The following is a 17,010-nucleotide window of genomic DNA, read 5'->3' as shown; positions in this document are numbered from 1 at the left end:
TGAACAGTAGCAAATCAGATGAAGTATAAAGGGCTGCAATTACTGTAGCCTCTCTGGAGAAAAGGAGTAGGTAACGTTTTGGATCAAAACCCTTCTTCAGACTGAGAGTCAGGGGACCATTGTGGGCTCTACCTTTCCATGATCATTGCTGCTGGCTTTGATTTGTTCTTTACATACCTTTCATTGATTTGTTCTTTGTACCTTTTCATACCTCTAGTTTCCCTCTCCCCTGACTCTCAATATGAAGAAGGGTCTCAAACCAAAATGTCACCTATTCCTTTTCTCCAGAGATGCTGCCTGACCACTGAATTACTCCAGCATGTTGTGCCTTCCTTCAGTGTAAACGAGCATCTTCAGTTCCTTCCTACACAAATTGTCGCCTTTATTTGATTGAACTTTGAAGAATCAAAATTTGCCATGTAAATACCAATTTTTTAGTGTGTTTAGACTATTGTGCAAACAACCATTTTGTCAATATTTAAAATGATTATGAACTCCTTTACTCCGTGCTCACAAAATTAGGTTATAAAGATGCACTTGAACTTATTTTTCCAGTAATTCCAACAAGTATATTAAAACACAATGACTTCCAAAGTATAAATTTGTTATATCCAAACGTTGTGTACATCAACATCTAACATTACTTCAGAGCTGTCAATGTAAAGAAAAAAATCCATCCAAGCAGTCAGCAGTTTTTTTTAGTGAACACACAAGTATTGCAAACAAATAGAATTGTGACATTTGCAATGCTGACTCGGGGAAGGATAAACTACTTTTTCCAGTTGATTTAACAGTATGCATTAGATTCTGTTCATTTAAATCTGAACCCAATGGCATTCTCCATTCCAATGTCAAATCTCACAATGTGCCATATCAAAACAGCAAAGTGCAAGCTTCTGCAACTTTCAACAGGAAACCAATTTTCTCTCCTGAATTTACATTACAGGCACAAATGCTACAAAGCACCGATGTGGAAATATATATGAGGTGATTCAACTCTAAAGCCTTTCAACCACCAGAAATCTCAATATGTTTAATGCCAACATTTGCCAGAGTCCAAACAAATGACCAAAACTCAATTCCAATCATAAATGAACATGTTCTGGTGTCCTGTTGAATAAAAAAACAGCCACAATCAAGTCACAGGAGCCAATTATTATATGCACAATCCCCTGATACAAGTATATTAAATGTGAGGCGTAGATAGGGTAAACGGTCAGAAACCTTTTCACAAGGTGGAAATGTCAAGGATGAGAAGGCATAGCTTTAAAGCTCAGAGGGGCAAAGTGCAGGAGGATGTACAGGGCAAGTCTTTTTTACACACGAGTGGTAGATGCCTGGAACCCACTGCCAGGGGTAGTGATGGAGGCAGATATGATCGTGATATTTAAGAGGCTTTTAGACAGGCACGTGGATATGCAGGGAATTGAGTGATGTGGATCATCTGCAGGAAGTGGAGATTAATTTAATATGGGCCAAAGGGCCAATTCCTATGCCATATTCCTCTGTATTTTGCGCAACAGAATAAAATCTCAAAGTTATACTCAAGAACGGAGTTATTTGAACATTTTTCCAAGCTTATGATAGTTGTATTTTACATGCCAGACTTTGCATGGGTCTGCTATTTAATGATAGATGTTAATGCCACCCTTCCATCTATGCAAGATGATGGATAAAGCACCATCAATCACTGAAGTCAAGTTTATTTGTCACATACACATACACGATGTGCAGTGAAATGAAAGTGGCAATGCCTGCGGATTGTGCAAAAAAAAGTTACAATTACAGCATATAAATTAAAATTAATACAGAAAAGAAAATTTAGTCCCTGGAGTTATAATAGTTAACAGTCCTGATGGCCTGTGGGAAGAAACTCCGTCTCATCCTCTCCGTTTTCACAGCATGACAGCGGAGGCGTTTGCCTGACCGTAGCAGCTGGAACAGTCCATTGCTGGGGTGGTAGGGGTCCCTCATAATCTTGCTTGCTCTTGATCTGCACCTCCTGATGTATAGGTCCTGCAGGGGGGCGAGTGTAGTTCCCATGGTACATTCTGCCGAACGCACTACTCTCTGCAGGGCCTTCCTGTCCTGGGCAGAGCTGTTCCCAAACCAGACTGTGATGTTGCCAGACAGTATGCTCTCTACAGCCCCAGCGTAGAAGCAATGAAGGATCCTCAGAGACACTCTGAATTTCCTCAGCTGTCTGAGGTGGTAAAGGCGCTGCTTTACCTTACCCACCAGTGCGGCAATGTGTGTTGTCCATGTCAGATCCTCTGATGTGGTAAAGCATTAAGATGAATAGTATTGGGATTTACACAATCCAGAAATAATTCATTGCACTCAGGACTATTGCTTCATAGATTCATTAATCCTGAATGTAGAAAATACTCAGGGGAAAAAATTTTGCTTCCTTGGACATAAACAGTGACCGACTCATAAACAGGACACAAAGTGCTGGAGTAACTCAGCGGGTTAGGCAGCATCCCTGGACCACCCTCCCTGTAATGTCAGCTATCCATGTTCTCAGAGCCATGCTGCCTGGCCCGCTGAGTTACTCCGACTTTGCGCCTGTTTGCATAAACCAGAAACTGCAGTTACTTGTTTCTATCAATTCATAAACACCGTGTTTGTTCCACCACTATCATTCTGTGACAATGTTGGAATCAATTTACAGTTGTTTCCAAATGACAATCTCATATCAGCTGCAACATCAGAATGATGAGAACGTTAGAAGTATGCATCACACGGAGGACAAAAGACTTTGAAGTGCCAATGGAAGTTCCACAGAAAACTTTTATATTTTCATTCACAACCGATACCTCCAGAAATGTCTTCTAATGGTCCAGTGATGAAGTTGAAGCCAAAACAACGATTCAAATTTGTTCCTGAAATCAGTTATTGATTGATCTGACATGCAGGTAGTCAGTTGTTAGTTCTGCAGAAGAGCTGAAGGCTGGAAATATTTGAAGCAGAACAAAAAAAGGGAATTTGGTCTAGCATTTACATTAACTGCTGATAGCAACCGTTTTAAACAAGCTTTTGTATATCCACTCAGACTGACTGTACCTTCAAATACATGACAGCATTGACTGCATCAGTTCATCCACATTCCATACACTGACAGTTATAAAGATATATCAAAGTATTAGTCCTTGTGCATTCAGTAAGTTTGGTCACACAAACTGTCACACTAGCATCAGGTCAACTTAAATTAGTTGCCTGGACTTGGCAGATAGATTACATTTTAACGAACAAAAGGTAAAACAAGGTCAAAAGGTGCCTTATTATAAGCAAGAATCAGCAGTTAAATGACTAGCAATGAAGAGAAAATAATTGTTTCAGTGATTCGCTGATTCTAGGAGAAAACATTATTACCCTCCCCCTCCCCCCCCCCCCCCCAGTGTAATACATTATTGCGCCCCTCCCCCCCCCCAAAAAAAGACTCAAAATGCTGGAGTAACTCAGCGGGCCAGGCAGCATCTTTGGAAAACACAGATTGGTCAGGACCCTGCTTTAGACTAGTCCGTTGTGTATCAGCCCCAATTCTGCTCTTGTGCTAGAAAATGTCTTTGACAACACCAAAGGAAAAAAACCTAATCAGATTAATCACGTCAAACTCATTGCCTTTAGCACAAGTACGGTGAGGTACAAGTATAATAAAAAATTCTTGCTTGTAGCCGCATCACAGGCACATAGACACAGAAACAGACCTCACTGTTTACAGCGCGGAAACAGGCCCTTTGGCCCACCATGTCCGCACTAACCAGCGATCCCTGCACATTAACACTATCCTACATACACTAGGGACAATTTACACTTATACCAAGCCAATTAACCTACAAACCTATACGTCTTTGGAGTTTTGGAGGAAACCAAAGATCTCGGAGAAAACCCATGCGGTGACGGGGAAAATGCACAAACTCTGTATAGACAGCACCCGTGGACGGGATCGAACCCGGGTCTCCTGGTGCCGCAAGCGCTGTAAGGCAGCAACTCTACCGCTGCACCACCCTTATTTCCTCTGACATTATCTTGATGTGAGCGAAAGTAACAAAGACAATCCTAAACATGTCAGGACACAGTCTATATATCTCAGTGTTTGCATCCTAAAACATTGAACATTAGGAATGCTGGAGCACTTGATTCTGGAGCTCAGGGTTGCTCTGGCATAGAGAATAACAAGGTTTATAAAATGCCTTTGCAGTTGATTAAGACGCAACCTTAACTATTTGCCAATCCCTGCTTTATTTCATCCCAGACAACTGCTTGGAAGCAGAATCGCATTGCAATCCCAATATGGAACAGAGGAATTCACACTTGCATAAAGGAAGTCAATATACCTTAATATGCATCAAATGCATTTTACAACATACTTGGATTCAAAAAGGAAACAACACATTGGAGTAACTTAGTGGGTCAGGCAGCGACTGTGTAGAACATGGATAAGTGAGGTTTCGGGTCAGGACTCTTCTTGACATTGATTCCTACCCAAATTACCCCTTCCCCAGGTACTTTCCCCTGCAACCACAAGAGATATAACACCTGTCCCTATACCTCCTCCCTTACATCCACCCAGGGACTCCAGCAGTCCTTCCAGGTGAGACAGAGGTTCCCGTGCACCTCCTCTAACCTCATTAACTGCATTGGGTGTTCCTGATGTGGCTTCTTTTACATCAGTGAGACCAAGCATAGACTCAGTGATCGTTTCACTGAGCTTCCTGGGCCTCCTCCATCGCCAGAGTGAGGCCACATGCAAACAGGATGAACAGCCCCTCATATTCCAATAACAAGGAACTGCAGATCCTTGTTTATACCTATCTCATATTTTGCTTCCATTCAAGCTTAGTGAAAATGGTTATCCTTGGATGTGACATCCCTCTCTTCGCCAGGCCGCCTTTGTGCCCTGGGAGTGCCTCCCATAGCCAACCTTGAGGGTGTGGTGGGCCAGACCCTGTTCCCGCTCCTACCAGCCTTGCAACTCACCTGTCACGTCCAATGTCATCATCACTGGCTCCTTTGTCAATAGACAATAGACAATAGGTGCAGGAGTAGGCCATTCAGCCCTTCGAGCCAGCACCGCCATTCAATGCGATCATGACTGATCACTCTCAATCAGTACCCCGTTCCTGCCTTCTCCCCATACCCCCTCACTCCGCTATCCTTAAGAGCTCTATCCAGCTCTCTCTTGAAAGCATCCAACGAACTGGCCTCCACTGCCTTCTGAGGCAGAGAATTCCACATCTTCACCACTCTGACTGAAAAAGTTCTTCCTCATCTCCGTTCTAAATGGCTTACCCTTATTCTTAAACTGTGGCCCCTTGTTCTGGACTCCCCCAACATTGGGAACATGTTTCCTGCCTCTAATGTGTCCAATCCCCTAATTATCTTATATGTTTCAATAAGATCCCCGCTCATCCTTCTAAATTCCAGTGTATACAAGCCTAATTGCTCCAGCCTTTCAACATACGACAGTCCCGCCATTCCGGGAATTAACCTAGTGAACCTACGCTGCACGCCCTCAATAGCAAGAATATCCTTCCTCAAATTTGGAGACCAAAACTGCACACAGTACTCCAGGTGCGGTCTCACCAGGGCCCGGTACAACTGTAGAAGGACCTCTTTGCTCCTATACTCAACTCCTCTTGTTACGAAGGCCAACATTCCATTGGCTTTCTTCACTGCCTGCTGTACCTGCATGCTTCCTTTCAGTGACTGATGCACTAGGACACCCAGATCTCGTTGAACATCCCCTCTTCCTAACTTGACACCATTCAGATAATAATCTGCCTTTCTATTCTTACTTCCAAAGTGAATAACCTCACACTTATCTACATTAAACTGCATCTGCCATGTATCCGCCCACTCACACAACCTGTCCAAGTCACCCTGCAGCCTTATTGCATCTTCCTCACAATTCACACTATCCCCCAGCTTAGTATCATCTGCAAATTTGCTAATGGTACTTTTAATCCCTTCATCTAAGTCATTAATGTATATCGTAAATAGCTGGGGTCCCAGCACCGAACCTTGCGGTACCCCACTGGTCACTGCCTGCCATTCCGAAAGGGACCCATTTATCCCCACTCTTTGCTTTCTGTCTGTCAACCAATTTTCTATCCATGTCAGTACCCTACCCCCAATACCATGTGCTTTAATTTTGCCCACTAATCTCCTATGTGGGACCTTGTCGAAGGCTTTCTGAAAGTCGAGGTACACCACATCCACCGACTCTCCCCTGTCAATTTTCCTAGTTACATCCTCAAAAAATTCCAGTAGATTTGTCAAGCATGATTTCCCCTTCGTAAATCCATGCTGACTCGGAATGATCCTGTTACTGCTATCCAAATGCTCAGCAATTTCGTCTTTTATAATTGACTCCAGCATCTTCCCCACCACTGATGTCAGACTAACTGGTCTATAATTACCCGTTTTCTCTCTCCCTCCTTTCTTAAAAAGTGGGATAACATTTGCTATCCTCCAATCCACAGGAACTGATCCTGAATCTATAGAACATTGAAAAATGATCTCCAATGCTTCCACTATTTCTAGAGCCACCTCCTTAAGTACCCTGGGATGCAGACCATCGGGCCCTGGGGATTTATCAGCCTGCAGCTGCGGCTCACCGGCAGTCTCTCCGTTTTTTTTGGTGTTTTTTTTGTCATTGTCGTTCTTAAATGTACGTTTTGTTTTATTTTTAATTCTGTGTATGTGGGGGGGTGGTGGGGGGGTTGGGGGAAACCTTTTTTTCAATCTCCTCCTCAACGGAGATGCGACCTTTACCGTGTCGTATCTCCGTTCGCGCTACGGCCTAACATCGTGGAGTCGGCGGCCTCCAGCTGGGATCGACCTCGAAGACTCCGGTCGCAGGGCCTGGACTTACCATCTCGGAGGCTTCGGCCGTGGGCCCTGCAGACCGCAACATCGGGAGTTCGCAGGTCCCTGGCTGGCGACCGGCTTTTGGGAGCTCCAGCCGTAGCAGCTTCGACCGCCCCGAAGCGCGAGGTACGATCAACCCGCCCGCAGGCCCTTCATCGCCCTGCGTGGCCTGGCCGCAGCACTTTACATCGCCCGGTGGGGGCTCAGGACTCTCATCGCCCTGCGTGGCTCGGCCGCGGCGCTTTACATCGCCCGGTGGGGGCTCAGGACTCTCATCGCCCTGCGTGGCTCGGCCCTGGGACTTTACATCGCCCGGTAGGGGCTTCAAGGGGTTGGGAGCCTCGACTGCCTCGTGGCGCCACGGGAGAAGAATGAGGAGGAGATAAGACTTTGCCTTCCATCACAGTGAGGGTTTGCCTAGAGCAATCACTGTGATGGCTGTTTTGTGTAAAAAATTGTATCTGTGTGTCTTGTGCTTTTTGATGTCTGCTGCCGGACCCTGACGTGAGAGGACGCTGGCGTTGAGTATTCGCCGCTTTTCCGTCAGGATAGTTTGTCTGTTTGTCTCTATGTTAAATGTATTTGTAAAGCGCTTTGAGCATGTGATAAGGCGCTATATAAAATAAATATATTATTATTATTATTATTATTATTCAGTCCCATCAGTCTACACAAAACCATTTCCTGCCTAATGTAGATTTCCTTCAGTTCCTCCATCACCCTAGGTTCTCCGGCCCCTAGAACATTTGGGAGATTGTGTGTATCTTCCTCAGTGAAGACAGATCCAAAGTAACGGTTTAACTCGTCTGCCATTTCTTTGTTCCCCATAATAAATTCCCCTGCTTCTGTCTTCAAGGGACCCACATTTGCCTTGACTATTTTTTTCCTCTTCACGTACCTAAAAAAACTTTTGCTATCCTCCTTTATATTATTGGCTAGTTTACCCTCGTACCTCATCTTTTCTCCCCGTATTGCCTTTTTAGTTAACTTTTGTTGCTCTTTAAAAGAGTCCCAATCCTCTGTCTTCCCACTCTTCTTTGCTATGTTATACTTCCTCTCCTTAATTTTTATGCTGTCCTTGACTTCCCTTGTCAGCCACAGGTGTCTCTTACTCCCCTTAGTGTCTTTCCGCCTCTTTGGGATAAATTGATCCTGCAACCTCTGCATTATTCCCAGGAATACCTGCCATTGCTGTTCTACGGTCTTCCCTGCTAGGGCCTCCTTCCAGTCAATTTTGGCCAGCTCCCGCCTCATGCCTCTGTAATCCCCTTTGCTATACTGTAATACTGACACTTCCGATTTTCCCTTCTGCCTTTCCATTTGCAGAGTAAAACTTATCATGTTGTGATCACTGCCTCCTAATGGCTCTTTTACCTCTAGTCCCCTTATCAGATCAGGATCATTACACAACACTAAATCCAGAATTGCCTTCTCCCTGGTAGGCTCCAGTACAAGCTGTTCTAAGAATCCATCTCGAAGGCACTCTACAAACTCTCTTTCCTGGGGTCCATTTCCAACCTGATTTTCCCAGTCTACCTGCATGTTGAAATCTCCCATAACCACCGTAGCATTACATTTGTGACACGCCAATTTTATCTCCTGATTCAACTTGCACCCTATGTCGAGGCTACTGTTTGGGGGCCTATAGATAACTCCCATTAGGGCCTTTTTACCCTTACAATTCCTCATTTCTATCCATACTGATTCAACATCTCCTGATTCTATGTCACCCCTTGCAAGGGAATGAATATCATTCCTTACCAGCAGAGCAACCGCACCCCCTCTGCCCACCTGTCTGTCTTTTCTATACGTTGTGTACCCCTGAATATTCAGTTCCCAGCCCTGGTCCTCTTGTAGCCATGTCTCAGTGATCCCTACAACATCATACTTGCCCATGACTAACTGAGCCTCAAGCTCATCCACTTTATTTTTTATACTACGCGCATTTAAGTACAACACTTTAACTTCTGTATTTACCTCCCCTCTCACATCGGTCACAAATGGCCCTGCCCTTAATCTCTTTTCCCCTCTAGAACTTCTGTTCCCATTCTTCCGAGAGTCTTCTGCAATATCTCCTGTATTCCCTTTAACCTCATCTTCATATTCACAATTTGTTAACCCCTCCCCCCCACTACTTAGTTTAAAGCCACAGGTGTCGCACTAGCAAACCTGCCTGCCAGAATGTTTGTCCCCCTGCTGTTAAGATGTAACCCGTCCCTTTTGTACAAGTCACCCCTAGCCCAGAAGAGATCCCAGTGGTCCAGAAATCTAAATCCCTGCTCTCTGCACCAGCCACTCAGCCATAAATTCATACCCTCTATCTCTCTGTTCCTGGCCTCACCAGCACAAGGTACCGGTAGCAGTCCAGAGATAACCACCTTCGACGTCCTACTTCTCAGTCTTTTTCCTAACTCTCTAAACTCCCGCTGTAGCACCTCCTTCCTCTTCCGCCCGACGTCATTCGTGCCCACGTGCACAACGACTTCAGGTTGATCGCCTTCCCTCACTAGGATGTTCTGAAGCCGGTCCGTGATGTGCTGAACCCTGGCACCAGGGAGGCAACAGACCATCCTCAAGTCCCTCCTGCTGCCACAGAATCTTCTGTCCGTCCCTCGGACGATGGAGTCACCCACCACTACGGCTCTTCCTGACTTCGGTCTCCCCTGTCGAGTATCCTTGCCAACAGGTCCTCCACTCGGACTGGAAACGTCTTCTGCCCCGACAGTTCCCAAGAGGGTATACCTATTTGCAATAGACACAGCCACTGGGGTCTCCTGTAGTCCACGTCCACTCCCTCCTGAAACAGTCTCCCACCTTCGCTCGACCTGGACCCTTGGCGTGACAGCCTCACAATAGGTCCTGTCGAGGAAACTTTCGCATTCCCGGATGGCCCTGAGGTCATCCAACTGCCTCTCCAACTCCACCACACGTCCATTCAGGAGCTGCACCTGGACACAGTTCTTGCAGGTGGAGCCCCCAGAAGCTCCAGCGACTTTACTATCTTCCCACATCCTGCAGGAAACACACTGCACCAACTTTTCCGCCATTACCTTGTGTCTATAAACAGTTCAGGCTTAAAACAATTGTACCCTCCTCACCTCAGCCTCCTCGCCGAAGACTCGCAGCCAAAGACTCGCACTTTTCTCACTGGGCACTTCCCTCACTGGGTTGTCCCCGTCTCTCTGGTCTTCAGGATGAACAGAAACCGGCTTGGAGGCCTCCTGCCTCCTGCCTCCGCCCCCCCCCCCCAGGCTAGGTTTGGCGTTTGGCCGCGTGGAAAGAGCACTAAGATCACTTCCCAATATCAAAATCAAATCATTCTCACACGATCCTCACTGTGCCACATCAAAACAAATAGCTCTTCACCAGATCCACGACTCAAGTTGCAAAACCAAACATTGTTGGCGGCACGGTAGCGCAGCGGTAGAGTTGCTGCTTTACAGCGAATGCAGCGCCGGAGACTCAGGTTCGATCCTGACTACGGGTGATGCACTGTAAGGAGTTTGTACGTTCTCCCCGTGACCTGCGTGGGTTTTCTCCGAGATCTTCGGTTTCCTCCCACACTCCAAAGACGTACAGGTATGTAGGTTAATTGGCTGGGTAAATGTAAAAATTGTCCCTAGTGGGTGTAGGATAGTGTTAATGTACGGGGATCGCTGGGCGGCACGGACTTGGAGGGCCGAAAAGGCCTGTTTCCGGCTGTATATATATGATATGATATGATATGATAATGCAGAGTCTTCAATGTACTGTATATCCAAGTCCAACCTTAGCATTGCATTCAATTCCATGCTCTGTGTGCAACATAACTTGCAATGCACCCAAATATTTTCTGGAGAAATTGTAAAAATCACTGGAATCATGCCCAATTTCCTTAAGAGAGTAGAACCAAGGAATTACATACGCTGGTTTACAAAAAAAAGTAAACAAAGTGCTGGAATAACTCAGTAGGGCAGATGGCATCTCTGGAGAACATGGATAGGTGACGTTTCAGGTCAGGGTCCTTCTTCAGACTCTTAGTTTCCAATTTTCTTAGCCTTCTGAGCAAGTAGTGGCATTGATGTACTTTCTTCCATAGCATAAATGTGGTTGTGGTAAATTGTTAGCGGTGTTTATGCCTAGGAACATGAAGCTCTTGACCATCTCCATTTCAGCACCATGGATGCAGACTGGGCCATGTACTCCACCCTGCTTCTTCAGTCAATGAACGGCTTCTTTATTTTTACTGACCTTGAGGGAGAGGAAGTTGTCTTGACACCATGTTACTGAGCTCTATCTCCTTCCTGAACACCATTATTGTTAATGATACAGTGCACTGTAGTGACAGCATCTCCAAACTTGTAAATGGAGTTAGAGCAGAATTTTGCTGCATAATTGTGAGTATATAGCGAGTCTCGCATGGGGTTAAGTACACAAATGATCTTGAGAATTACCGTGGAGGATGTTTTATCACCTATCCTCACTGATTGCAGTCTATGTTTCAAGATCTCAAGGATCCTGTTGCAGAGGGGAGTGCCGAGTCCTAGGTCCAGGAGTTTGGAATTGAGTTCGGCACATTACAATTGACTACAATTTGCTAGAAATTGCAAATAAAACTTGAAATCCTGACAATTTGTAGAGTTAGCTCTCGTATAAGAACCATAAGCAATGTTAATATTTCTCCCTTGTCAGATTTCTACAACTCAATTTCTTAATGAAGATCAAATAGTGGTAAATAGACACAATATGCTGGAGCAACTCAGCGGGTCAGACTGGATCAGCATCTCTGGAGAGAAGAAATAGGTGACGTTTCGGGTCTCTCCACAGATGCTGTCTGACCCGCTGAGTTACTCCAGCTTTTTCCATCTACCTTCGGTTTAAATGAGCATCTGCAGTTCCTTCTTGCACAAATGGTGGTAAATCATTCTCTAAATAACATTTCGCACTTAACAATAAAAATACAACTGTATCAAATGATTGCATATATTGGACAAACTATTCTCCACTGAGAGATACAGCATGGTAACAGGTATTTCAGACCATTGGATCCTTACCAATCATCTAGCACCTATTTACACTAAAGCAATATTGAGTTACCACACTTCGGAAACTATTCAAAAAATGTACTTGATTCACATTTAATCATTAGTAGACAGGAACTTTCTTAGAAGTTATAATCTGCCAAGTATATCATTCTGATAAAGACAGCAATGCCCATTTATAGAAAATTAGAAAAATAGGTGCAGAAGTAGGCCATTCGGCCCTTTGAGCCAGCACCGTTGATGGCTGATCATCTAAAATCAGTACCCCGTTCCTGCTTTTTCCCCATATCCCTCAATTCCTTTAGCCCTAAAAGCTACTGTAAATAACATCCAGTGAATTGGCCTCCACTGCCTTCTGTGGCAGAGAATTTCAGATTCACAACTCCCTGGGTGAAAATGTTTTTCCTCATCTTAGTCCTAAATGGCCTACCCCTTATTCTATGACCCCTGGTTCTGAACTCCCCCAACATCGGGAACATTTTTCCTGCATCTGGCCTGTCCAATCCTTTAAGAATTGTATTTGTTTCTATAAGATCCCCTCTCATCCTTCTAAATTCCAGTGAATACAAGCCTAGTTGACCCAATCTTCCATATTTCAATTACTGTACTGTTAAAATTAAACTAAAGGCCCAATTTAATCACAGCGAAACAATGTTCAAAACAAAAGGTTTAGGTCTAATCTTAAAGCTACTCTACCAATATTTACGACCAAGTCTGATAACACAAAGTTGTTTTATTGAGTCAACGTTGGGGAAGAATAAAACAAAACCATTATGAGTTGGAAGGAACTGCAGATGCTGGTTTACACCGAAGAGAGACACAAAATAATGGAGTAACTCAGCGGGATAGGCAGCATCTTTGGAGAAAAGGAATGGGTGACGTTTCAGGTGGAGACACTTCTTCAGTTTTGTTTTAAATGTGTACCTGTGTTTTATACTGTACTGTAAAAGCTGAACCGATGCAGATAGGGTTGGGAAGTTTTATGCTGTACTCACATAGTTTGGGGCCGGTCAGCCAGCCCCACATTCTGTCAGGACAGGGTGAGTGAATGAGTGTGGCTGCAACCTCCAGCAGGTCAGGTCGGCCACAGCCATCTCCTCTGCTACAGGATCAAATGGGAACGAATCAAGGTCGGAATGCAACCAAACTCACTCTGTCCTGAGAGTTTGGGGTTGGCTGGCCGACCCCAAACTTTGTGAGTGCAGTATAAAACGTCCCACGCCTATATCCGCACGTGTTCAGCTTTTGCGGCCGAACATAAAGCACAGGTACACATTTCAAACAAAACTGAAGAAGGGTCTCGACCCGATACGTCACCCATTCCTTCTCCCCGGAGATGTTGCCTGACCCGCTGAGTTACTCCAGCATTTTGTGTCAATCTTTCGAACCCATGTCGGAATTTACCCGGTCTTTCATGCGCCAGCTCTGCGTGACCGCCTTGGAGCCCTCGATTTTCTCCGAGTGCCTCTTCTTCATGAAAGCCACGAGCAGGTTCCAGTCGTTCATGTCGCCCTGGTCTTCCTCCAGCAGTTCCTCCAGGAGGCTAGCGCCGGCCATGCTGCTGCTGCTGCTGCTGCTGCTGCTGCGGATGCGGCCCCCCGTCGACCCCTCTCAGCGCCGCAGCCTCACCCCCGGGTAGGGAGGATCGGCAGGGGGGGGGGGGGGGGGGGGGGGGAGAGAGGAGGGACCGCTCCGGGTGTAGATGGGGCAAGGGAAGGGTGGGGGGGGGGGACAACCTCTTTATTTCAGCCGCGAAAGGCGAGGTTAAGAGCAGGAGGAGGCGGCGCCGCCGCTTCTGCTCGCCGGCTCCCGGCCGCTCATCGCACCCTGACGGAGGACGCCATCTTGAGCTGGACCAACAGCCACCGCGTCCCGACGGCAGCGCGCACGGGTCAAACCGCGACCGCGACCACCTCACCTCCACTCCAGCAAAACGCAACCCTGCCCAAGACAAGAGGGCAGACACCAAAAACACTGGAGTAAAGCTAACTCAGCAGGTCAGGCAGCATCTCTGGGGACAAGGAATGGATGACGATTCGGGTCGAGACCCTTCTTCAGTTTGAGAACCAGAGGAGAGGTATGAAAAGGATTCAAAACAAGTCACCCCAAGGCAACCTTGACATCCCTGCCTTGAATGCTCTTCAATCGCCCTTCTAACTAATCTAATATACTATAATATATATATAATATGCTATAATATATAATGTGCATATATATCATATATTATATATATATATAAATATAATATATGATATAATATTTTATATATATATATATTATATATCATATAATATTATATATATATCATATAATATATATATTATTATATGATATATATATATAATATATGATATATAATATATATATATAAAATATTATATATAATATATGATATAATATTTTATATATATATATTATATATCATATAATATTATATATATATAATATATGATATATATAGTGTAAGAAAATAACTACAGATGCTGGTACAAATCAAAGGCATTTATTCACAAAATGCTGGACTAACTCAGCAGGTCAGGCAGCATCTCAGGAGAGAAGGAATGGGCGACGTTTCGGGTCGAGACCCTTCTTCAGACTTCATCAGTATTACCTGAATGGTGGCCAATTAGGAAAAGGGGAGATGCAACGTGACCTGGGTGTCATGGTGCACCAGTCATTGAAAGCAAGCGTGCAGGTGCAGCAGGCAGTGAAGAAAGCGAATGGTATGTTAGCATTCATAGCAAGAGGTTTGAGTATAGGAGCAGGGCAGGGCCGTCTTAACGCATGGGCCTGATGGGCACTTGCCCGGGGCCCCACGAGCATAGGGGCCCCATGCTGATCTGTGTATGTTAAGTGACTTGCAATAAATAAATACTACTTTAAAAATGTAGGTTCAATAAGTGCTTTTTTCGCAACATTTTCCATCCCTAAGTGCTTCTCACAGCGATCTGTTTCGCAACAATTAGCTCCCTAAGTGCTTTGCTTTTCCATCCCTAAGTGCTTCTCACAGCGATCTGTAAGTGCTTTTCGCAACAATGTAGCACCCTAAGTCCATCGCTAAGTGCTTTTCGGTAAGTGCTTTTCGCCGGCACGACGGGGGGGGGGGGGGGGGGCTGGTAGGGAAAGGGGGGTGGGGAGAGTAACGGTAGGGGCCCCAGTACACTGCTTTGCCCGGGGGCCCATAATGCTGTAAAAACGGCCCTGGAGCAGGGAGGTTCTGCTGCAGTTGTACAGGGCCTTGGTGAGACCACATCTGGAGTATTGTGTACAGTTTTGGTCTCCTAATCTGAGGAAAGACATTCTAGCCTTAGAGGGAGTACAGAGAAGGTTCACCAGATTGATCCCTGGGATGGCAGGACTTTCATATGAAGAAAGACTGGATAGACTAGGCTTATACTCGCTGGAATTAGGAAGACTGAGGGGGGATCTTATAGAAACATATAAAATTCTTAAGGGGTTGGAGAGGCTGGATGCGGGAAGATTGTCCCGATGTTGGGGAAGTCCAGAACCAGGGGTCACAGCTTAAGGATAAGGGGGAAGTCTTTTAGGACCAAGATGAGAAAACATTTCTTCACACAGAGAGTGGTGAGTCTGTGGAATTCTCTGCCACAGAAGGTAGTTGAGGCCAGTTCATTGGCTATATTTAAGAGGGAGTTAGATGTGGCCCTTGTGGCTAAAGGGATCAGGGGGTATGGAGAGAAGGCAGGTAGAGGTTACTGAGCTGGATGATCAGCCATGATCATATTGAATGGCGGTGCAGGCTCGAAAGGCCGAATGGCCTACTCCTGCACCTATTTTCTATGTTTCTATGACCCGAAACGTCACCCATTCCTTCTCTCCTGAGATGCTGCCTGACCTGCTGAGTTATCATATCATATCATATCATATCATATCATATATATACAGCCGGAAACAGGCCTTTTCGGCCCTCCAAGTCCATGCCGCCCAGCGATCCCCGTACATTAACACTATCGTACACCCACTAGGGACAATTTTTACATTTACCCAGCCAATTAACCTACATACCTGTACGTCTTTGGAGTGTGGGAGGAAACCGAAGATCTCGGAGAAAACCCACGCAGGTCACGGGGAGAACGTACAAACTCCTTACAGTGCAGCACCCGTAGTCAGGATCGAACCTGAGTCTCCGGCGCTGCATTCGCTGTAAAGCAGCAACTCTACCGCTGCGCTACCGTGCCGCTACCGTTACTCCAGCATTTTGTAATATAATATATATATATATAATATATAATACAATATATGATATAATATACTATAATATATCTATAGTAATATACTATATTATAATATACAGCCAAAATAAAGAAACAGAAATACTGATGAATGTGCCAGAAATTCAGTAGATTTTTTTTCTCGTTAATTATATTATTTACAGAGTACTCTTTTTTTTAACATACTCTGTTGTGCTGCTGCAAGTTTATGAATTTCATTGTTCCAGCTGGGACATATGACAATAAAAAACTCTTGACTCTTGAATATTCAAAGGTCGTGTCTTAAGCACATTTACACATTACTTTACATGAGGTCAATGAAGGTTAAGTGTTGCATCTGACCGAGAACTAATAAAATAAGGAGCATCTTGCATTTTTGCACCACCCTCCACAACTGGCAACTTGAACCAATAAAAGAACACAGGGTGCTGGAGTTTGTTTGAAATGTATTTTTCCCAATGTCCTGTCAATAACTAGCACCTATTACAGTATAGAAACAAGGAATTTCAGGTAGACACAAAATGCTGGGATAACTCAGCTGGTCAGACAACATCTCTCTGGAAAAGGAATAGGTGATGTTTCGGGTCAAAACCCTTCTTCAGATTGAGAGTCAAAGTAGGCATACCTTGAGGAGATTTCTCAGTGGAACAGACACAATGTGCAGGATGCTGGTTTACACAAAAGGACACAAAGTGCTGGAATAACGCGGGCGGCATCTCTGGAGAACATGGATAGGTGACATTTCATGTCGGAACACTTCTTCAGACTTGAACTAGTTTATTTATTGATTGAACCAATGGTCCATTGAACTTACAAAAGTGTCTGTGACCATTGAAACACTATTGTGACCAATAGAAATAAATGTCACCATTTGGGCACTA

The 17,010-nt window shown here is 44.9% G+C and overlaps 1 protein-coding gene across 3 annotated transcripts in view; it reads right to left on the bottom strand.

Annotated features, from left to right (window-relative positions):
• The window catches only part of rptor (regulatory associated protein of MTOR, complex 1), a 328,096-nt gene extending 314,383 nt beyond the window's left edge, over positions 1-13,713 (bottom strand). For 2 of the 3 annotated variants that reach the window (XM_078401376.1, XM_078401377.1), the window contains exon 1: positions 13,302-13,542. In XM_078401376.1, coding sequence (XP_078257502.1) covers positions 13,302-13,454 — 153 coding nt within the window. In that variant the 5' untranslated portion in view covers positions 13,455-13,542. Of the gene's footprint in view, positions 1-13,301; positions 13,543-13,633 lie in introns of those variants that run through there. The other variant, XM_078401378.1, reaches the window with a different exon arrangement.
• Positions 13,714-17,010: the final 3,297 nt, after the last annotated feature.

This window comes from Rhinoraja longicauda, chromosome 6 (assembly GCF_053455715.1).
Source record: "Rhinoraja longicauda isolate Sanriku21f chromosome 6, sRhiLon1.1, whole genome shotgun sequence".
NCBI classification, from domain to species: domain Eukaryota; kingdom Metazoa; phylum Chordata; class Chondrichthyes; order Rajiformes; family Arhynchobatidae; genus Rhinoraja; species Rhinoraja longicauda.
This window is presented reverse-complemented; position numbering and strand designations above follow the sequence as displayed.